At 53.1% G+C, this 23,965-nt stretch overlaps 1 protein-coding gene across 1 annotated transcript in view; it reads left to right on the forward strand.

Annotated features, from left to right (window-relative positions):
• The window catches only part of LOC116438835 (zinc finger protein 345-like), a gene marked incomplete at its 5' end in the record, with an annotated part of 48,791 nt that overhangs the window by 23,684 nt on the left and 1,142 nt on the right, over window positions 1–23,965 (forward strand). Inside the window, 3 exon segments of the mRNA XM_032097844.1 lie at window positions 7,184–7,612; window positions 18,419–18,458; window positions 20,347–20,430. Of these exon segments, the coding sequence (XP_031953735.1) occupies window positions 7,184–7,612; window positions 18,419–18,458; window positions 20,347–20,430 (553 nt within the window).

Raw genomic sequence — 23,965 nt, forward strand, 5'->3', positions numbered from 1 at the left:
TGATCAAGAAAACAATTGGAATTCTTGTCCCTATTTCACTCTTTCTCCCTCTCTCTCTGGGAATGAGTCTCCAACACTCCCTGCAGCTCTGCTTTCCATGATCTGCTCCTCTGGAGTTGGGCTTGGCCAGCTGAGCAGCGGGAAGCAGGAGGATAATGGACCATTCCAACTGCAGACTTCCTTTTTGGAGCCTCTGGATTTCCAGCATTTAGAAATGGTCATGTTTTAAACTGTCTGACCAAATCCCACAGGTCTCACTTCTGCCCTGGCAGAAAACCCTCCTGTGGCCCTGTTTGGGAACGGACCCTCGGAAACACCTCACTGCAGATGAGTTTTGGTTGGTTTTGCTAAGGGATGACAAGAAGATCAGCACAAGGAGGAAGGCTGAGGGAGAGGGAAGGACCAATTCCTTCCTTTTGTCTTCCCATTGCAAAGTCTCCTGCAGAAGGTTGTGTTGCAGCCAGAGACTTGCCGGGCCAAGGGCTGAGGGAAACGATTCAGCTGAGGCACTTGAGGCATCTTGTCCCCGGTTTGTAGCCTTGGATCTGGGAGGGGACTCAGCTGCTCCCCCTGCACCCCACAACCCCCCTGAAATGGGGGATTCCTCCCGCCTCTGCCAGGTGCTTCTTATCCATCCCTAGCCTGGGTGCTCCTGGTCTGAGCTCCCATGGTCATTCCTGGTGGTGGGGAGCAGGAGGGAGGAGTTCAGAGCAAACCTGGGAGGTGCCAGCAGGCTCAGAGATGTGTGGAGGTGACAGTGAGACAGTGATGGGGTGTGCAGATGGTCACGGGGACAGGACAACACCTCGGGGATCAACTTCTTGGAGATTTGGGGGATTTTCCTTTGGAAAGCACACACGGATACAGTTACATGGACACGGAGTGTAAATTTGCTGAAGGGGTTTATTGAGCATTTGAGGAAAAAGGCCCAGGGCTCACAGGGGATCAGGCAATTCCTCCAGGGATGATCATCATCTCCTCATGCCACTGGAGAGGGACAGGACATGGTTTTCACCACCTGGTCCAATCGCGCAGCAGAGGGTCCCCGGATGGGGTCCCCGGGCCGGCGCCCCGCCTCGGCCGGCGCCAAGCAGCCAGCTTAGAACTGGTGTGGACCAGGGGAATCTGACTGTTTAATTAAAACAAAGCATCGTGAAGGCCCGAGGCGGGTGTTGACGCCATGTGATTTCTGCCCAGTGCTCTGAATGTCAAAGTGAAGAAATTCAATGAAGCGCGGGTAAGCGGCCAGCGTAACTACCATCTTCTGAGGAGATACCTGTTACGAAGTGGGCACTGCTGCAAAGGTCACTCCTCTTCATGGTACCACTGTATGCCCTTTGAAGTGTAACGAAGCCGACTTCTGCCCCAGCATGATATCATTGGAATCTCCAGTCAACAATCTCCTGCTAAACTGTAAAACAAATTTTATGTAAGGACCGTGCAGCTTTTTACCCGAATTCTGGCCCAGGGATTTGTGCCTGGCAAGATCCGGTAATTTATTGAGGGGTCTACTGCCGATCTTATTCCTCCTCTCTGAAAATTTTGGACACTTTAACTATCCGGATCCCTAAAATGTGTCCATCGATAAACCTGTACCAGGCATTGACCGGCACCCAAACTTCCCGTTTTGATTGGCTGCACCTGGCATCTAAAACTTTTAATCTAGATTCCTTGTGTAAAAACAGGGCCTACCTGTGTTCTCTAAATTTACCATCTGGCCTCCCTAACTTAGCAGAAAATGCATTTGAACTGCTGACACTGGAGTTTTACACATCGGGTGTGTTTGACACTAAGGAGTGTGTTTGTTTTCCTACGGTTTGGGAGGGTTTTCCCAGGCTATGGGAGGTGTAAGAACATCTTAAACCTCAACCAAGTGTGGGAGAAGACAGCTGTCTCCCGAGACTTTTTTACTAAACAACAGGGGGAAAAAGCAGCAAGGAGAGGGAAGGAATATTGGAAACATTGCCTCCTGAGCTGGAGAACAACCTGCCAGCAACATCCCCACCCACATCTCTAAGTTTCCTCTTGCGTGACTTTTGAATAGGTTCCCACAGAGGGAGGAAACTGGTAATTGCCCTTGTTCCCCAGACCAACTTATCAATGTTTCTGTTCCTCATTCTAAGCACAGCTAAGCAAACATACAAATGACAGATCAGCAATTATTCCATAAGCAATTCCTAACATCTTGAAAACTGTTTCAGGTCCAGCTCTCTTAACCATTTTAATTAACTCTAGCTGGGCCCAAATTCCTTCCTCTTCTAACTAATTGCAACACAGCTAGCCTATAACTAAACTCTTTATGTTTCTTTTAAATCTATGTTTCGCCCACAAAAGGTGTTGGTCTAAGGAGGAAGAGCATCTGCTGATAAGGTTGAAGGCTCAGTTTTGGGGAAACAAAACCATCAGTAAACTCATTGCCAAACACATTCTGTCCAAGATAGGGAAGCAGATGAGTGATAAGAGGAGATTGCTGCCCAGGGAACCAGCTGTGGGCATGGGAACAGAACCTGGCATGAGTCATTGGCCAGATAATGAGGAGGAACAGCTGGGAACATCAACCAGCAGAGGGAGGGGCAGCTGCGGGCCCATTATCAGAGAACTTTCAGTCAAAGTCTTTCAGCTGGGAAACTCAACTCCTTCCCATGGGCATTCAAGCAGGTACTTAATGGCCAGCAGATGACATCACTGGTCAATGAGTCAGCCCAGGGCTGCTTCAGATGCATCAATATGATAAGCCAGATAAGAACATCAGCCCGAGATAAGAACAAAGCAGGGACCCAGGAAGAAAACTCCTGAAGACCTTGCCAGAAGTGGCTGACTAAGAGAGCAATCAGGAGAGGTGCACTTCCAGCACCTATTCCATCTAGATTGGGGGAAATCAGCCAAGATTACTCTGCATGACATTGAATGCCTGTCCTGCAAAATTCTACCCAGTGAAATTTGTGTGGCATTTAAAGACAGATGGGAAACACCTGGAAAGTTTAAGAGCCTTGGGAACTTGCAAATTCAATGGGAAAGCTGACAATAGCGCTTCCAGGGACTTAATTACAGCCAAAGAAACTGAGAAGAACGTGCAGGAGATGAGCAAAAGCTGAGCTCCTGGTCCAGACGGGATTACCCTAAAGGACCTCGAGAAGACAGACCCTGAGTTTGCCCAGACCATGGAGATATTCAACCTTTGGTTAACATCAGGTAAAATCTCGGACATGGTGAGGGGATGCAGGACTGTATTAACACCAAAGTCAACCAAACCAGAACGTTTCCAAGACATTAATAACTGGAGACCCATCATGATTGGCTCCATCCTGCTAAGACTGTTCTCCAGAATACTAACAGCAAGGTTGACTAAAGCATGGCCCCTCAACCCAAGGCAAAGAGGCTTTATAAGAATGGCAGGATGCTCTGAAAATGTGAAACTCCTGCAAACAGTAATTCAATCTACCAAAAAATATCACAAACCGCTGGGGGTTGTATTTGTGGACATTACTAAGGCTTTTGACACAGTCAGCCACCAGCACATTCTACATGGTCTGCAGTAAAGGGAAGTGGAGCCTCATGTCATCAGCTTGGTGAGCAATATGTATGAGAACATCCGTACATATATCACCACAAAGAAAACACAGACAGACCACATCCAGATCCAGGTGTGAGTCAAACAGGGCAACCCAATGTTGCCTTTTGCAAGCTGGAAGAGAGTGGCAAAGGGTACAACCACTGGGGAATGAACAGCATCACAGCGATGGCATTTGCAGACGATGTGGTCTTATTGAGCGATTCCTGGGAAAACATGAAGCAGAACATCAAGATATTAGAGACCTTCTGCAATCTCCCCGGTCTCAAAACACAAGGGGAACAGTGCCACGGCTTTTCCATCAAGCAAACAAAGGACTCTTCTAGCATCAACAACTGCACTGCTTGGACCATCACTGGCACAGCCCGAACATGACTGGCCCCGGTGACTCTGAAAAAGATCTGGGCCTGCAGATTGACCCTTGGATTGGTGTAGCAAAATGCATCCTATCTACAAAACTCACATTCTGGTTACAGTGAATTGGTAAAGTCCCTCTTCAAACTCTAGGAATCAAAAAATGGATAGCCCAAAAATATATACCATCCCTCAAGTGACCTACCTGGCTGACCATTCAGAGCTGAAATCAGGGTTCCTCAAGGCCCTTGACCTAAAAGTTTGATCAACCCTCAAGGAATGGCTGCACTTACCTGCAGGTACCTGTGCTGCCATCTTGTACTTGAGCATGAAGGATGACGGGTTGGGTATTGTGATGTATGGATGCGAGAGACACAAGGTAGGTGTAAGTGAATCGGGTTTATTGTAAAGTTAGAGAGCGTTCATACTTTGGAGTGTGAGAAACTGTTTTAGCTGCTCGCTCAAAAACCGGTTACAGTCCCCTAATAAATCTGTTGTCTTGACAGTTTGTCATTCTTTTCTCAAGGCTTGCAGCCTGACAAACAGGATGCCTTTCCTGTTTTCAGATCCTGTGTAATCAGCTTTCTTCCACACTTCTCAGCATTCTTGCTCACGCGATGCAGCAGCGGCAGCTTCCTCGGTAACTCCATGCAGCAGCCTCTCCAGCTGGCAGTGGCAGCTGGGGCAAGAGGGCACAGGGGACAGCTCTCCTTTTGCAGCCTCACGGGACAGCAATCGGTCTCAGCACCAACCCTGGCAGCGGGCAGCAAACAGCAAAGGCAGGCAGGTCCCATCAGGCAGCACTGGACCTCAGCGTCACTCACCGGCAGCTGGCAGAAGTGGTGAAGGCAGCAGATCTGATTGAGCAGCAGTTGGTGTTGGCAGCCAGGAGAAGCAGTAAAACAAGAGGGCAGACGCCAAGAGCAAGGCACAGTGCAGCCCCATCTTGGTAAGGACAGGCACCCACTGCGAGCACCACAGGTGACCGCTGTGCCTCCGATTGCTGAGCAAAGGGGGCAGAGCCCAGACCCCACACATCAGCAAAGTCTCGGTTTGCCCCCAACCTCTCATGCTATCTCTGCGATTGCTGAGAACCAACCCCCCAGCCAGAGAGCTCACTCCCCAGCCACCACTTCCAAACTCTGGTTTCTCTGGCTGAGCCATCACCATGGTATGTGAGGAGGCGTGGCCATTTCTTTGGTTTCCTAATTGCCCCTGATTGTCTCCTGGGCAACCCCCTGCCCTCACATCCTCTTCCTTTCAGATGGGACAAAATTCCTGAAAAGAAAAACAAACCCACAACAACCAGCAGTCACATCCAGCCTGAGGGGACTTCTCTGCTAATTGGTCATTATCAACCAGCAGAATGGGCAGCTGCAAGGACTTAGACAATCAAGGACTCCCAAAATATCCTGTGACTCAGAGAATGACATCATTCCATTGTGAACCTCCCTGACCTGGGGGAGGTACTGAGCATTTCCACCTGAACCTGAGCATATAAAACCTGGCTTGGGGGAACTAGGAAACCACTGCTGCTCAAGGGATCCAGAGGAGGAGCAGAACTTCCACAGGACCAGCACTTTTGACAAGACTGTGACCACCACGTGGTAGGATCTCCACCATCACTCTGACCAGCACGGTGCCAGGTTGTACTCAGTCTTTGTGGCTTAAAACCCGTTTTCTCTTGATTGCTGTGTTTATTGTAATCTCTTTAATGAATTGTAAGCCCGACCGGAACTCTCTCTTGAGGTGGTTGAGGCGGGTTCATTTCTCCTGCCAGTTTCCCTTAAAAGCAGCACAGTGTTTTTTGGGAGGGGCTGTTTGGAGCTTGCAGGACTCCAAAGCTGAGGCAAAAAGATCCTCTGGGGGATGCTGGGGTGTCCCCAGGAAGGGTTTTTCTGGCAGTCCTGGTAGCTGCTGCCAGCAGAGCCCCCAAGGTGGGCGGGGGGATGCTGGGTCCCTACCCCGCAGTGAGAGTTGGCCTTCCTGGGTCAGGCACTGCTGCTTTCAGCCCAGAGCCAGGGGGTTGTGGGACCCCCCAGAAGAGCCAGAGCAGGGGCACCTTGGGACCCGCAGAGTGAGGAGAGCAGAGAGGAACAATATCGGGACTGGGGGAACCCCAGCAACCTGGAGGAGAGGGAATCTGGAGAGAGTGAACCCTGTGATTGCCTGCACCCTGAAGTGGGGACCTCAGAGAGGGGGGACCTCAAGGATTGCCAGGACCCTGAAGTGGGAAAGGGGGGATGCCTTGGAGCCCTGGCTCCCTGAAGCAGAGAATAAGGGGAAACCCCAGGACTCCCAAAGCCCCCCAGCATTCCTAAGTGAGGGGAAGCCAGAGAAGAGGGACACAAAGGATCTCCAAGTTTGGAGACCAAAGTGGAGGGAGCCTTGGAATTCCAGGGATCCCAGGCAGCCTGGGGTGGGTGGGGACTAAGCAGATGGGGGAAACCCAATACATTCAGGACCCCCAGCAGCAGGGACAGGAGGGAGCCCCCAGAAGCTCAAAGTAGAGGGACCAGAGAGGGGGAACTCGCAGGAGGCTTCTTTTGAACTGAATCTTGGTGTTTTGGAGGTTTTTCTGGACACCAGAGGCCCGGTGACTTCTAGAGATGGACTTGGGCAGGAGGAACGCCCAACCCAATGCGCTCACACCTTGTTTTTCCCCATTGCAGGAGTTCCCATTCCCAAACCTTGGCCAGATGGAGGAGAAAGCTGTGAGGAAGAGGAAGATGCCCCAGGACAGCCAGACAGGTGAGGCGGAAGTCACTGCCCCTTTCCCCCTCTCTTCTGCTCCATCTCTCAGCCCAGCATCACCCCTGGCTGCAGGACAACCCTGCTGCCGACGCCATCCTGCCAAGGATGAACTGGGGGATCTCCTTCCCCTTCCCTCTGACATGGAAGCAAATCCCATCCTCTCTTTGTTCTTCCTCCCCCAGACAACGAGCTGAGGATGGAGACCAGGAAGGGCAAATTCCCCCGACAGAGTCTTGTGGAAGAGGTCGTTTTGAGTGGCTCCACGTCACAGGAATCCAACGGGAAGGAAAAGCCCCAAAGATCCCATACAAAGAGGGGCTCCAAACCCAGGCCAGGGTGCTCCAAGGAGGAAAGACCCACTGTGTGCCGGGATGGCAGCTGGAGCTCCAGCCAGAGCTCAGACCTGGTGGTCCATGAGCAGCTTCATGATAGGGAGAAGCCCTATGAATGTGGTGAATGTGGGAAGAGCTTCCGCTGGAGGTCCCACCTGATCCGCCACGAGAGGATCCATACCGGGGAACGGCCCTACAAGTGCTTGGAATGTGGGAAGGACTTCAATGTCAGCTCCAGCCTGATCCGCCACCAGATGACCCACACAGGGGAACGGCCCTACAAGTGTGGGGAATGTGGGAAGAGGTTCAGCAGGAGCTTGGCCCTGATTCACCACCAGAGGATCCACACCGGGGAGAAGCCCTACGAGTGTCCCGAGTGTGGCAAGAGGTGTCGGGACAGCTCCAAACTCCTCCTGCATCAGCGGATTCACACAGACGAGAGGCCCTTCCGCTGCCCCGACTGTGGGAAGGGCTTCTGCCGCAACTCTAGCCTCGTCCCCCATCAGCGCATCCACACTGGGGAGAGGCCCTACAAGTGTCCTGAGTGTGGGAAGAGCTTCACTCGGAGTTCTTACTTGACTAATCACCGGCAGAGCCACCGGTAAGGGAAGCCCTGGGACCGCCCCAACTGCAGGAAAAGCTTTGTCTGCTGCCCCATCATCATCCTCCATCAGAGGACCCACTTTGCAAAGAGACCTGGTGACCCACATTCCTGGTGATCCACATTGGGAAGACACCTGGATGGTGATCTCCTTATTCTGGTTTTCCACAGGCACCTGGGTGAACACAGGGGCAGGGTTGGTGGTGTTGCTGTTTTCCCTGTAAGTAACTTCTTTGTCTTATCCCTTCTGTTATCAGTATTGTTGCCCTTCCTGTTTGTTCCTTATCTCATTGCTGTTCCCAGTAAATTGTTCTTATCCCAGCCCAGGATCTTTGTCTTTTGTGCTTTCCATGGGAGGCAGTAGGGGAGTGAGAGGCGCCGCGGTTTTAGTAGGAGCATGAAATGGGGGAATATCATTCCTAAACCACGGCACAAGCAGTCAAAGGGGTTCCATGGTGACATCCCAGGCTTTTCCTGGGATGATAAAAAGCCGTGGGGTCAGAGGCAGTCAAAGCCATTGCATGGTGACATCCCAGGGGACTTCATGTTGCTGGGGCATTGATCTGTCACAGGTACTCACAAGGGCTCCATGGTGACATTCCAAGTGTCTCCAGGCTGCTAAAGAGCCACGAGGTCACTGGCAGTGACAGAGGCTCCACGGTGATATCCCAGGGGTCTCTAGGCTCCTAAAGATGCATTAGTCACACACAGCCACAGGGACTCCACGGTGACATCACAGTTGTCTTCAGCCGGCTCAGAAGCTGAGAGCTCACAGACAAGCGCAGGGGCTCCACAGTGACATCTCAGGGGTCTCTGGGCTGCTAAAGACCCGGTCACAGGGGTTTCATGTGAAATGCAAAGGGTGTCTTCTTCCAAAGGGCCATGAGCTCACACATACTCACAGGGGCTCCATGGTGACAACAGACGTGTCTGTATGCTGACAAGGAGCCGGGATGTCACAGTCAGTGGCAGGAGTCCAGTGGTGAAATCCCCGTGCTCCTAAAGAACCGTGAGGTGACGGACACTCCCAGGGGTTCCATGGTGACATCCAGGAGTCCCCAGGCTGCCCTAGAGCCGGGATGTCACAGACACTCACAACGTGCCTGTCATGGGCAGAGTGGGAGCTTCAGGCGATGTTTATTAGAGAAGCTGCCATTGGGTCATGAGGTGCAGCAGGGACCCCCAAACACTCCCCATAGATCCCCAAATCCCTCCAGGACCCCCGGGCTTTCTAAACTCCTTCAGTGAGGGGAGCCTGGGAACGGCTGGATCCAATCCCAGCCCCAGATTTTGGCAAGGGTTTATGTTTATTTGGCAAGGATTGGACAGGTGGAATTGAAGCTTTATGCAAATTGTCCCACAGGATGAGTAACAGCAAACCAGATCTATTTATATAAATACAGATCTAATTGATTACCCTCATGATTAGAGAAAAAGATCTCAATCAGAATTATTTACTGCACAGTATAGGAGCTATAACAACTATTACAATCTAGTGCTCTAGGACGCAATTTTGAAGCACTTGTATTAAAGCAAAACCAGTCCTTAAGCAGAGATTGATGTCACTCACCCAGATCAATGACCGTGGACAAATCTCTGTGACTCGGCCTTGAGCAGTGACCTTGAGGAGTGTCCCCACTCCAGGGAGGGATCTCCACCACCCCCAAGAAGGGAAATGTCAGAAGACGTTGCCATTAAAATTTGGGACGGGGCTTTTCTAGTCTGACGTGCTGCCCTGTCAGTCAGATGTGCCCAGGCTGTGCCAACTCCAGAGCTCTGGAGAAGCTCTCAGTGGCGTCACTTGGTTGGTTGTTCCTTTCTCCAGGGATTTTACCAGCTCTGCCACAGCTGCAGCTCCCTCTCAGGATGTTGAACTTTGAAATGGAGGAGTCAGGCTGGGTTCTGCATTCTTCACCCCAAAAGCAGCGGGACCTCCCTTCTGCATTCCCCACTGGGGGCTTTGCCAACAGGGCCTTGTTGGAGCTGTTTGAGCCCATTCCGGGCAGAGCCTCCTGCTCCAGCAGGAACTGCCTTTCCTGTGCCATGACCAGGGCAGACCCTGCTGCAGGAGAAGCCCCAGGCCAGCCCAAGACATTGAAGGCCTCAGTGCAGAGTGCCGGAGTGGGAGCTGTGCCAGGGAGAGCCTGAGACACCAAAGGTACCTTGGCAGCAGCAGCTCCTTGCAGGGCATGGCCAGAAGCCTCCCTGGCCAAGCCGGCCCAGTGGCCAGCACGGCAGAGCTGCTGCTTCAGGGGGTGATTCTGGCTGGGCTCTGCTCCACCCCACAGAGTGTGAGCTGGGCACTGAGTCTGGCACAGCCCTTGTGCCTGAGCCCTGCACAACCTCAAGGTCACCTGCGGCAGCGTGGCTCTGTCAGGCCCTGGGGCAGGGCAGAGGGAAAGGCCAGAGCAGGGGCTGGCTTTGGCTGCTCAATGTGGGCTCCAGCAGAGATGAGGAGTTGAGCGAGTTGAATATGAGGTCACTGCTGTGACATGGGCCTGACTGACAAATGATTGGTCTCAGGAATATCTTGGGGACAAGGTGTTCATCACAAAACCACTCATCCCTGCAGAGACAAGACCAGGACAGAGGAAAGGGGAGAGCCACGCCCAGGGGACAGGGCTGGAATGGTGATGGCTGTGAGGTCACTGCCACTGCAGCAGCCTGGCTGGCCCCCAGCAGACATTCTGGCCAGAAGCTTTGTGAGGTCACGCAGCACATCAGAGAACCCCCACAACAGGAATTCCATCCTTGGGGAGTGGAGGGGTTGGCACAAACCTCCTGACCTTGAAGAATTTTGGGATGGAACATCGCTCTCTGGCTTGCACAGCTGCAGTTCTGTGCCTCTCTCACTGTCAAATATTCCCTCCTTCGATCAAATCTAAATTCCCCCTCATTCAGTTTAAAGCTATTGCCCCTTGTTCTGTCACTGCAAGGTTTGGGAAAAAATAACACTCCATTTTTCTTGGACCTCGATCACTATGTTTCCATTTTCAAAGACCTTCGAGAGAACCCAAAAATCTCCCAAGATGGGCTTTGGAGGCCTCATCACAAAACCAGCAGGTGGAGGCTGAGGGCCCTGGGCTCAGTTCTGTGGAGACTGAGGACAGAAGAGAAGTAGCCTGGGAGGGCTTGAAGGGAGGTTTCAAAGATGGAGGAGCTTTTCTTCATTGTATAAAACAGCCTGACAAAGAAATAATGGCACCAAGGGCAGCTGGGCAGCTCCAGACTGGACACCAGGAGAAAGGTCTTTCCCTCCCAGGGAAGTGCTGTGCTGCAACACGTCCCCCAGAAGGAGTCTGGAGCAGCCCAAGGCTTTGTGTGCCCAGGCAGAGGCAGGCAGGACGCAGAGCTGCCAGCAAAGGAAGGGGCCGGCAAGGTGGGGCAGCCGGGGGGATGAGGACAGCCTGCAGGGACAGAGGCGCAGGGCAGGGACAGCGTGGGACAGCCTGGGCTGCAGAAGGCAGAGGGATGGGCAGCAGCTGCAAGGCCCTGACAGAGCCAACTTGTGCAGCACTTGGGCCACGGCTGCTGGCCCTGGCCCTGAGGCCAGCAGGAGACAAGTGACCCTTGCAGCCCTGCGTCCTCAGCGCCTCCTTGTCCCTGCTCAGCGGCCTGGCAGGGGCCGCCCCATGGTGCTGCCCTTGGCACTGCACATCCCCACATCCCAGTGCCCCGGGAAGAGCCCTGCGCACTGAGGGAGGGACAGGATCTGCCTTGCCAGGGGCTGGGGCTCAGGCCTTGGCCCTTTGGAGTCATGGAACACATCCAGGTTTCCTCAGCCTCACAGACACCTTTCCTTTGCTTGTCCCCACCTGCCACCACTGCCTCCAGTGTTCTGCTCTAACTGGAACCTGGGGACACTTTCTCATCCTCAGTCTTCCTCAGTGGGACCCATGAAAACTTCAGGAAACTCTGGAGATTGATATTGACTTTGAATTCTCGAGAGATTGCTTCAGCTCCCTCTCAGGGACTGATGTTCAGGGCCTCAGCACCAAGCCCCAGGAGGGTCATCAGAGTCCTTGTGCTGTGTCTGTGCTGCTGAGCTGGGCCGGGCTCCTGGCACAGAGGCGGCTCCTGACAAGCGGCAGCGCTGCAGAGAGACAGCTGTGGCCAGGAGCAGCCCCTGGGCCCAGCCCAGCAGGGCTGGGGCACTGCCTGCAGCCAGCCCGGGCACAGCACACAGGCACACAGGGCTTAAACTCAGCCAAGGCTGCAAAGGTGCTGAGAAGTTGCTGGAGCAGAATCATTGCCAGCTCTTGACTCAGGAAGCCTCTGGCTGCAGGACAAGGCCGCTGCAGCTCCTGGAGGGATCTCCTGAAGCTGGAACATCCCAGTGTCTACAGATTCTGTGAGTACAGCTCAGAACATCTCGAGTGCAGGGGGAGTGAAATGCTCATGAAGCTCTGACAATGCTGAGGGTTTCTGATCTGTCCCAGAATATTTCCAAGGCAAGGATTTTGATAAAAATGAGGACATTTCCTGAGACTTTGTTTTCAGTTTCCTACTAGTGGAGAATGGCAGGGAGGGGATATCAATAAAAGGTATGATGAATTCTGACAAGTCCCTGAGACATCTGAAGTCTTACTTTTAGTGATCAGTCTTAGTGTGACCTGTCCTTTTTCCAAGCTGCAAACAGAAACTGCCCCCAGCCAGTGCCCTGCAAAGAGGCAGGTTCCTGCAGGGTCAAGGAGAGTGCACAGAGATTTGGGGTCTGTGAGTGGTGGCAGGGACAGATAAGGCCCAGGCAAACAAGTCCAGGAGGAAAATCTCCAGGAAGCAGAGATAAGATCAGGGAATGACAGAAAATGAAACCCAGAAATGTTGTGTCAGGAGAGTTGAGAGGTCTCCTGTCTTGGGGTGACATCCATAGGATCCCCTCCAATGCAGCCCTCTCCCTGTGAAAAGCCCAAATGCCTCCTCTCCCAGGGATGGCTGCAGGGTGTGAAGGTGGGGGTGCAGCCAGGGGTGCCTCAGCGCTGTCCTGCAGAGCCGTCCTGCATCCCTGTCTTTGCCAGGACAGGGGATCTGCCAGCTGCCAGGGGCAACTCTCAGCCTGCAGGGCAGGGAGCCAAAGGCAGCTGGATCCCAATGTGAGAACAGCGCCCACTCCACCACAATCCATCCTCCTGCAGCCCCCACAGCCAGATCCCCCATTCAGCTGCCCCTTCCCTCCCAGAGCTTTCCCTGTGGGACAGCCCAGAGCTGAGCCCAGCACCAGCCCCAACGTGTGGGAGAACAAGAGAAACAAGGGACATGTGATCCGGTGAGTGATTGGGATCTCCAGTCGCTGGAGACACTGGGGAGCACCGGGGGGTGGTGATCAGCTGCAGACAAGGCTGAGCCTTGGGGAACGGCTCAGGTGTGACAATTCTCACGTCCAGACAACCCTATATCCCTTTCCCTGCAGATCCCTAACTGGTTCAATTTCCAGCAATAGAGCAGTGTCCAGAGGGGAATATGCCCTGGCCTGACCATAATCCTGTCCCACCTGCAGCCACTGGGCCCTCCCAGAGCACCTCGGTCAATTCCGTGGCCCTGGGCCCAGGCCAGTGCTGGCCCTGAGCAGGATGTGCACATCCCGAGGAACATGGGCATGTGGGACTTGTCCCCAGGTAGCCACTTGGAGCTAACTGGGCAAACAGAGGTGTCCTGTGAGGAGGAGGGATGCTGGATCCTTGCCAGCATCTCTGTTAAGCCCTGTTTACCCAGGGCCTGACAGACATCTTGTGCTTCCTGGGACTGCCTGATGCAGGGTGGTCTGTGCATGGCAGACCTGAAAGCAGATGGATCCCCAGTGGGGACAACCCCCACTCCCACACAATCCATCCTCCTGCAGCCCCCACAGCCAGATCCCCCATCTCCTGCTGCCCCTTCCCTCCCAGAGCTTTCCCTGTGGGACAGCCCAGAGCTGAGCCCATCCCAAACTCTCTTGGGTCCCAGCACAGTTGCCCCTATTCCCACTCAGGCACTTTGAGAAAACAGGGCTGGGCACTGACCCCTCTTCCAGGACCCCGGAATCAGGGAAAACAGGAATGTGGGAGGACTTTGAGTCAAGGGTAGGCAGGTGATTGGGATCTGCAGTCACTGGAGACACTGGGGAGCACTGGGCAATGTTGATCACCCCAAGACAAGGCTGAGGCTTGAGAAATGGCTCAGGTGTGCTTCTTCCAACAGCCAGACCACTCCATTCCCTTTCCTCGCAGGCCCCAAAACAGTTCCACCTGCAGCCCCAGAGCAGAGTTCAGAGGGGAAAATGTCCTGCCCTGACCCTCACCTTGTCCCACCCACAGCCACCGTGCCCACACAGAGCACCTGGCTCCAGCTCTGCACAGCTGCTCCACATGCAGGGTGCCAGGGACCCCATCCCCAGTAAGGCTCAAACTCCAGCACTGTGCCTGGATGCAATTTGCTGCAGCTCCCCAAAGGCCCTTGTCCACACAGAGAGTCTCTGCAGTTCCCTGGCCCTGGGCCCAGGCCAGCGCTGGACTTGAGTCGGATGTGCCCATCCAAAGGGACGTGGAGAAAGAGGGGCTTGTCCCCAGGCAGCCACTCGGAGCTAATTGGGCAAAGAGAAGTGTCCTGGGAGGAGGAGGGATGATGGTCCCCTGCCAGCATCTCTGATAAGTCCTGTTTGCCCAGGGCCCAAGGCTCCAGGAAGACATTCCGACTCCTTGGGCTTCCAAGAAGTTAAAATCCACTGAGAAGTGATTCCTGAGAGCTGTTCATGGCTGTGATTCCTGTTGGACGTTCCAGGGTATTAGTGAAGGGTTCTGCTTCTCTCTTTCCCAGGGACACTGTGGATCCATCCGAGATGTGTTGTGGGCATGCTGGGAAAGCATTTCAGGCACCTGCCTTGACTCTTTGCTCTGGAACTTCCCAAGGAGCCGCAGGGCCCATGGGAGAAGATTTTCCTTGGGAGTGTTGCTGCTTTGTGCCCCATGGAGGAGAGAGCAGAGTGTCCCCACGGGGGATACTTGACCTCATGGACAAGTGCTGTGATGTCTTTGGTGTGCTGACATTGGTTTGGACATAAATTGAGGAAGTGTCCACAGGGTCCTAATTAGGGAACGTTGGCCCAGGAGAGCTCCAGGCTGCCGTGGAGATCAGTGCCAATCAGGGGGATGGCATTGGACAGCTGCTGACCACGTGCCAACGGCCGTGGGAGAATGAGCTGGACACACACAGAGGCTCCCAGTGCCGGCAGATTGGCCCCCAGCTGCAGGGACGCCATGGGAATGTCCCTGCCTCCCTCGGGGCTGTGTCTCAGCCTGCAGAAACTGTCCCTGCTCTTGTGCCAGCATTTCAGGAAGGATGAGTTTCCCCTCTCCTAGCGACTGCGTCTTCTGTAAAAACAATTGACAAGAGAGTCCTCAGCACAGGAAAGACTCGGGCCTCGTGGAGCACTTCCAGAGGAGGCCACCAAGATGCTCGGGGGACTGGAGCAGCTCTGTGACAGAGACAGGCTGGGACAGTTGGACATGTTCAGCCTGGAGCAGAAAAGGCCGTGGGGACACCCCAGTGTGACCTTTCAGACTTCAAAGCACCTCCTCGGAAACATGTGGAGAAATGTTTCCGTGGGGCCTGTGTCAAGGGGACAAGGGGAGATTGTTTTCAACTAAGAGAGAGTGGGTTCAGAGCAGAGAAAAGGGAAAATTCTTGATGCTGAGAGTGGTGAAACACTGGCACAGATTTCCCAGCGAGCTGGTGGATGCCCCGTCCCTGGAAACATTCCAGACCACATTGGACGGGGCTCTGAGCATTCTGATGGAGTGAAAGATGTCTCTGCTGCCACCCAGAAGGAGGCCCTGCCCTGTGGTGTCGGGTACTGGAGTGCTCGCTGTGTCTCTTGTAGGATGCAATTCCCCCAGGGAGCAGAGGGAACACACAGCACCACTGGGAGCAGGAGCATCCTGCCATGGAGACGGGAATATTCTGGATGCAGAGGCTCAGGCTGCCCTGTTTGGCTTCTGTGTAGATGGAGACAAGTGTCAGAAGAGACTGAGAACCAGGAGCCCCCCCCGTGTCTCTGAGTCCCCTTGATTCCCTGAGGCCCCACTAGTGTCACAGGTTCTCCTTTGGGCCACGAGGTCGCATGGTGTCACAGGATCCCTCTGGTGCCGTGAGCCCTTGTGGTGTCACAATGGTCCTTGGTTCCACGAGGCCCCACATTGTTACAGAGTCCCCTTTCTGCTGTGAGGTCCCACATTGTCTCAGGGTTGCCTTGGCTCCATGAGGCCCCACATTGTCACAGGTTCCCCCTTTCTGCCATCAGGTCTCACATTGTAACAGGGTCCCTTTGGTTCCTTGAGGCCCTGCAGTGTCACAATGGATCTTTGGTTCCATGAGGCCCCACAGTGTCACAAGGATCCCTGGGAACCACGAGGCCCTCAGGGATCACAATGGATCCTTGGTTCCAGGAGGCCCCACAGTGCCCCAGGGCCTGTGGATTCCACAAGATCCTGGAGTGGCACAGGGTTCCTTTGCTTCCACGTATCCCCGCGGTGTCACAATGTCCCCACGGTTCCAGGAGGCCCCGCAGTGTCACAGACGAGCAGCACTGGAGTGGGAGCAGCACCAGGGGAGGGTTTGCAGCTGCGCTGGAACAGCAGCGGCAGCAGCAGCAGCCACGGAGCAACAGTGGAACAGCGGTGGAATGCAAGTCCCGTGAGCAGCAGCTGAGGGAGCTGGGGTTGTTTATCCTGGAGAAGAGGAGGCTGAGGGGGGACCTTCTCACTCTCTACAAGTCCCTGACAGGAGGGGGCAGCCAGGTGGGGCTCGGTCTCTTCTCCCAGGGAACACAGACAGGACAAGAGGACACAGCCTTGAGCTGCAGCAGAGGAGGTTTAGGCTGGAGATTAGAAGGAGTTTCTTCACAGCAAGGGTGATTGGGCATTGGAATGGGCTGCCCAGGGAGGTGGTGGATTCGCCATCCCTGGAGGTATTTAAGGAAAGACTGGATGTGGCACTCACTGCCATGGTCTGGTGACAAGGTGGTGTTGGGTCATAGGTTGGACTGGATGATCTCACAGGTCTTTTCCAACCTGGTTAATTCTGGGATTCTGTGATTCAGTGCAGCAGTGGTGGAACCTTGGTGGAAAAAGAGTGGGAAATGGCCCCGCAGCTGTGGAGCAGTGCCTGAGATGCCCAAGCTGCGGGACACAGAGCGGGTCTGAGCGCTGTGTCCTGTGGGAGCCGGCCCCACACACCAGAACCATGCCCGTCAGGCTGACCCAGAGCAGGGGGCAGCGGCAGGAATTGCTGCTGGGCTGCGGAAGGCGCAGATCCAGCGCGTTTGATGGTGACTCAGGGGTTGGATCCTGGTTGTTGGCGGCCACCTTTGGTGGTAGCGGGACACTTTCAGTTGATCTGAAGTCGTGAACTCAGGAGAAAGTCAGCACAAAGGGAATCAAGCGGCCTTTTCTGCTGCAGGGAAATGCATCTTGGTAGAGGTTTAATGATTTCTGATGTAGGAAGCAAACGGAGTCAATTTTTGGCCTGTGGTTTTGTTGTAATCCAGGGACAGTTTCCAAAATGATGCAATTTGTGGTGAAAAACCAGGAACGTGCCTCAGCATCGGGATGTTGCACACTGAGTACAGAGCTGTTTGTGGTGGTTATGATCAAGAAAACAATTGGAATTCTTGTCCCTATTTCACTCTTTCTCCCTCTCTCTCTGGGAATGAGTCTCCAACACTCCCTGCAGCTCTGCTTTCCATGATCTGCTCCTCTGGAGTTGGGCTTGGCCAGCTGAGCAGCGGGAAGCAGGAGGATAATGGACCATTCCAACTGCAGACTTCCTTTTTGGAGCCTCTGGATTTCCAGCATTTAGAAATGGTCATGTTTTAAACTGTCTGACCAAATCTCACTTCTGCCCTGGCAGAAAACCCTCCTGTGGCCCTGTTTGGGAACGGACCCTCGGAAACACCTCACTGCAGATGAGTTTTGGTTGGTTTTGCTAAGGGATGACAAGAAGATCAGCACAAGGAGGAAGGCTGAGGGAGAGGGAAGGACCAATTCCTTCCTTTTGTCTTCCCATTGCAAAGTCTCCTGCAGAGGTTGTGCTGCAGCCAGAGACTTGCCGGGCCAAGGGCTGAGGGAAACGATTCAGCTGAGGCACTTGAGGCATCTTGTCCCCGGTTTGTAGCCTTGGATCTGGGAGGGGACTCAGCTGCTCCCCCTGCACCCCACAACCCCCCTGAAATGGGGGATTCCTCCCGCCTCTGCCAGGTGCTTCTTATCCATCCCTAGCCTGGGTGCTCCTGGTCTGAGCTCCCATGGTCATTCCTGGTGGTGGGGAGCAGGAGGGAGGAGTTCAGAGCAAACCTGGGAGGTGCCAGCAGGCTCAGAGATGTGTGGATGTGACAGTGAGACAGTGATGGGGTGTGCAGATGGTCACGGGGACAGGACAACACTTCTGGGATCAACTTCTTGGAGATTTGGGGGAATTTGCTTTGGAAAGCACACACGGATACAGTTACATGGACACGGAGTGTAAATTTGCTGAAGGGGTTTATTGAGCATTTGAGGAAAAAGGCCCAGGGCTCACAGGGGATCAGGCAATTCCTCCAGGGATGATCATCATCTCCTCATGCCACTGGAGAGGGACAGGACATGGTTTTCACCACCTGGTCCAATCGCGCAGCAGAGGGTCCCCGGATGGGGTCCCCAGGCTGGCGCCCCGCCTTGGCCGGCGCCCAGCAGCCAGCTTAGAACTGGTGCGGACCAGGGGAATCCGACTGTTTAATTAAAACAAAGCATCGCGAAGGCCCGCGGCGGGTGTTGACGCCATGTGATTTCTGCCCAGTGCTCTGAATGTCAAAGTGAAGAAATTCAATGAAGCGCGGGTAAGCGGCCAGCGTAACTACCATCTTCTGAGGAGATACCTGTTACGAAGTGGGCACTGCTGCAAAGGTCACTCCTCTTCATGGTACCACTGTATGCCCTTTGAAGTGTAACGAAGCCGACTTCTGCCCCAGCATGATATCATTGGAATCTCCAGTCAACAATCTCCTGCTAAACTGTTAAACAAATTTTATGTAAGGACCGTGCAGCTTTTTACCCGAATTCTGGCCCAGGGATTTGTGCCTGGCAAGATCCGGTAATTTATTGAGGGGTCTACTGCCGATCTTATTCCTCCTCTCCTAAAATTTTGGACACTTTAACTATCCGGATCCCTAAAATGTGTCCATCGATAAACCTGTACCAGGCATTGACCGGCACCCAAACTTCCCGTTTTGATTGGCTGCACCTGGCATCTAAAACTTTTAATCTAGATTCCTTGTGTAAAAACAGGGCCTACCTGTGTTCTCTAAATTTACCATCTGGCCTCCCTAACTTAGCAGAAAATGCATTTGAACTGCTGACACTGGAGTTTTACACATCGGGTGTGTTTGACACTAAGGAGTGTGTTTGTTTTCCTACGGTTTGGGAGGGTTTTCCCAGGCTATGGGAGGTGTAAGAACATCTTAAACCTCAACCAAGTGTGGGAGAAGACAGCTGTCTCCCGAGACTTTTTTACTAAACAACAGGGGGAAAAAGCAGCAAGGAGAGGGAAGGAATATTGGAAACATTGCCTCCTGAGCTGGAGAACAACCTGCCAGCAACATCCCCACCCACATCTCTAAGTTTCCTCTTGCGTGACTTTTGAATAGGTTCCCACAGAGGGAGGAAACTGGTAATTGCCCTTGTTCCCCAGACCAACTTATCAATGTTTCTGTTCCTCATTCTAAGCACAGCTAAGCAAACATACAAATGACAGATCAGCAATTATTCCATAAGCAATTCCTAACATCTTGAAAACTGTTTCAGGTCCAGCTCTCTTAACCATTTTAATTAACTCTAGCTGGGCCCAAATTCCTTCCTCTTCTAACTAATTGCAACACAGCTAGCCTATAACTAAACTCTTTATGTTTCTTTTAAATCTATGTTTCGCCCACAAAAGGTGTTGGTCTAAGGAGGAAGAGCATCTGCTGATAAGGTTGAAGGCTCAGTTTTGGGGAAACAAAACCATCAGTAAACTCATTGCCAAACACATTCTGTCCAAGACAGGGAAGCAGATGAGTGATAAGAGGAGATTGCTGCCCAGGGAACCAGCTGTGGGCATGGGAACAGAACCTGGCATGAGTCATTGGCCAGATAATGAGGAGGAACAGCTGGGAACATCAACCAGCAGAGGGAGGGGCAGCTGCGGGCCCATTATCAGAGAACTTTCAGTCAAAGTCTTTCAGCTGGGAAACTCAACTCCTTCCCATGGGCATTCAAGCAGGTACTTAATGGCCAGCAGATGACATCACTGGTCAATGAGTCAGCCCAGGGCTGCTTCAGATGCCTCAATATGATAAGCCAGATAAGAACATCAGCCCGAGATAAGAACAAAGCAGGGACCCAGGAAGAAAACTCCTGAAGACCTTGCCAGAAGTGGCTGACTAAGAGAGCAATCAGGAGAGGTGCACTTCCAGCACCTATTCCATCTAGATTGGGGGAAATCAGCCAAGATTACTCTGCATGACATTGAATGCCTGTCCTGCAAAATTCTACCCAGTGAAATTTGTGTGGCATTTAAAGACAGATGGGAAACACCTGGAAAGTTTAAGAGCCTTGGGAACTTGCAAATTCAATGGGAAAGCTGACAATAGCGCTTTCAGGGACTTAATTACAGCCAAAGAAACTGAGAAGAACGTGCAGGAGATGAGCAAAAGCTGAGCTCCTGGTCCAGACGGGATTACCCTAAAGGACCTCGAGAAGACAGACCCTGAGTTTGCCCAGACCATGGAGATATTCAACCTTTGGTTAACATCAGGTAAAATCTCGGACATGGTGAGGGGATGCAGGACTGTATTAACACCAAAGTCAACCAAACCAGAACATTTCCAAGACATTAATAACTGGAGACCCATCATGATTGGCTCCATCCTGTTAAGACTGTTCTCCAGAATATTAACAGCAAGGTTGACTAAAGCATGCTCCCTCAACCCAAGGCAAAGAGGCTTTATCAGAATGGCAGGATGCTCTGAAAATGTGAAACTCCTGCAAACAGTAATTCGGATCTGCCAAAAAATATCACAAACCGCTGGGGGTTGTATTTGTGGACATCACTAAGGCTTTTGACACCGTCAGCCACCAGCACATTCTACATGGTCTGCAGCAAAGGGAAGTGGAGCCTCATGTCATCAGCTTGGTGAGCAATATGTATGAGAACATCCGTACATATATCACCACAAAGAGAACACAGACAGACCACATCCAGATCCAGGTGTGAGTCAAACAGGGCAACCCAATGTTGCCTTTTGCAAGCTGGAAGAGAGTGGCAGAGGGTACAACCAGGGAATGAACAGCATCACAGCGATGGCATTTGCAGACGATGTGGTCTTATTGAGCGATTCCTGGGAAAACATGAAGCAGAACATCAAGATATTAGAGACCTTCTGCAATCTCCCCGGTCTCAAAACACAAGGGGAAGAGTGCCACGGCTTTTCCATCAAGCAAACAAAGGACTCTTCTAGCATCAACAACTGCACTGCTTGGACCATCACCGGCACAGTCCTGAACATGACTGGCCCCGGTGACTCTGAAAAAGATCTGGGCCTGCAGATTGACCCTTGGATTGGTGTAGCAAAATCCATCCTATCTACAAAACTCACATTCTGGTTACAGTGAATTGGTGAAGTCCCTCTTCAAACTCTAGGAATCAAAAAATGGATAGCCCAAAAATATATACCATCCCTCAAGTGACCTACCTGGCTGACCATTCAGAGCTGAAAGCCAGTCACGGGACCAAGGGTCCTTCTGCCCGCGCAGGGAACACAAACCAACCAATGGGAACGAGGCTGAGCAGGGGCAGGGAAGCCCCGTGTCTGTGCCCTCAGGGCCCCTCTCCCAGGGCTACACGGCAGGGGGAGGGACCCCAACACCGGGATTCCTCAAGGCCCTTGACCTAAAAGTTTGATCAACCCTCAAGGGATGGCTGCACTTACCTGCATGTACCTGTGATGCCATCTTGTACTTGAGCATGAAGGATGACGGGTTGGGTATTGTGATGTATGGATGCGAGAGACACAAGGCAAGTGTAAGTGAATCGGGTTTATTGTAAAGTTAGAGAGCGTTCATACTTTGGAGTGTGAGAAACTGTTTTAGCTGCTCGCTCAAAAACCAGTTACAGTCCCCTAATAAATCTGTTGTCTTGACAGTTTGTCATTCTTTTCTCAAGGCTTGCAGCCTGACAAACAGGACGCCTTTCCTGTTTGCAGATCCTGTGTAATCAGCTTTCTTCCACGCTTCTCAGCATTCTTGCTCACGCGATGCAGCAGCGGCAGCTTCCTCGGTAACTCCATGCAGCAGCCTCTCCAGCTGGCAGTGGCAGCTGGGGCAAGAGGGCACAGGGGACAGCTCTCCTTTTGCAGCCTCACGGGACAGCAATGTGTCTCAGCACCAACCCCGGCAGCGGGCAGCAAACAGCAAAGGCAGGCAGGTCCCATCAGGCAGCACTGGACCTCAGCGTCACTCACCGGCAGCTGGCAGAAGTGGTGAAGGCAGCAGATCTGATTGAGCAGCAGTTGGTGTCGGCAGCCAGGAGAAGCAGTAAAACAAGAGGGCAGACGCCAAGAGCAAGGCACAGTGCAGCCCCATCTTGGTAAGGACAGGCACCCACTGCGAGCACCACAGGTGACCGCTGTGCCTCCGATTGCCGAGCAAAGGGGGCAGAGCCCAGACCCCACACATCAGCAAAGTCTCGGTTTGCCCCCAACCTCTCATGCTATCTCTGCGATTGCTGAGAACCAACCCCCCAGCCAGAGAGCTCACTCCCCAGCCACCACTTCCAAACTCTGGTTTCTCTGGCTGAGCCATCACCATGGTATGTGAGGAGGCGTGGCCATTTCTTTGGTTTCCTAATTGCCCCTAATTGTCTCCTGGGCAACTCCCTGCCCTCACTGCCTCTTCCTTTCAGATGGGACAAAATTCCTGAAAAGAAAAACAAACCCACAACAACCAGCAGTCACATCCAGCCTGAGGGGACTTCTCTGCTAATTGGTCATTATCAACCAGCAGAATGGGCAGCTGCAAGGACTTAGACAATCAAGGACTCCCAAAATATCCTGTGACTCAGAGAATGACATCATTCCATTGTGAACCTCCCTGACCTGGGGGAGGTACTGAGCATTTCCACCTGAACCTGAGCATATAAAACCTGGCTTGGGGGAACTAGGAAACCACTGCTGCTCAAGGGATCCAGAGGAGGAGCAGAACTTCCACAGGACCAGCACTTTTGACAAGACTGTGACCACCACGTGGTAGGATCTCCACCATCACTCTGACCAGCACGGTGCCAGGTTGTACTCAGTCTTTGTGGCTTAAAACCCGTTTTCTCTTGATTGCTGTGTTTATTGTAATCTCTTTAATGAATTGTAAACCCGACGGGAAATCTCTCTTGAGGTGGTTGAGCCGGGTTCATTTCTCCTGCCAGTTTCCCTTAAAAGCAGCACAGTGTTTTTTGGGAGGGGCTGTTTGGAGCTTGCAGGACTCCAAAGCTGAGGCAAAAAGATCCTCTGGGGGATGCTGGGGTGTCCCCAGGAAGGGTTTTTCTGGCAGTCCTGGTAGCTGCTGCCAGCAGAGCCCCCAAGGTGGGCGGGGGGATGCTGGGTCCCTACCCCGCAGTGAGAGTTGGCCTTCCTGGGTCAGGCACTGCTGCTTTCAGCCCAGAGCCAGGGGGTTGTGGGACCCCCCAGAAGAGCCAGAGCAGGGGCACCTTGGGACCCGCAGAGTGAGGAGAGCAGAGAGGAACAATATCGGGACTGGGGGAACCCCAGCAACCTGGAGGAGAGGGAATCTGGAGAGGGTGAACCCTGTGATTGCCTGCACCCTGAAGTGGGGACCTCAGAGAGGGGGGACCTCAAGGATTGCCAGGACCCTCAAGTGGGAAAGGGGGGATGCCTTGGAGCCCTGGCTCCCTGAAGCAGAGAATAAGGGGAGAAGGGACCCCAGGACTCCCAAAGCCCCCCAGCATTCCTAAGTGAGGGGAAGCCATAGAAGAGGGACACAAAGGATCTCCAAGTTTGGAGACCAAAGTGGAGGGAGCCTTGGAATTCCAGGGACGCCAGGCAGCCTGGGGTGGGTGGGGACCAAGCAGATGGGGGAAACCCAATACATTCAGGACCCCCAGCAGCTGGGACAGGAGGGAGCCCCCAGAAGCTCAAAGTAGAGGGACCAGAGAGGGGGAACTCTCAGGAGGCTTCTTTTGAACTGAATCTTGGTGTTTTGGAGGTTTTTCTGGACACCAGAGGCCCGGTGACTTCTAGAGATGGACTTGGGCAGGAGGAACGCCCAACCCAATGCGCTCACACCTTGTTTTTCCCCA

This window comes from Corvus moneduloides, unplaced genomic scaffold (genome assembly GCF_009650955.1).
Source record: "Corvus moneduloides isolate bCorMon1 unplaced genomic scaffold, bCorMon1.pri scaffold_127_arrow_ctg1, whole genome shotgun sequence".
In the NCBI taxonomy this organism is placed as follows: Eukaryota; Metazoa; Chordata; class Aves; order Passeriformes; family Corvidae; genus Corvus; species Corvus moneduloides.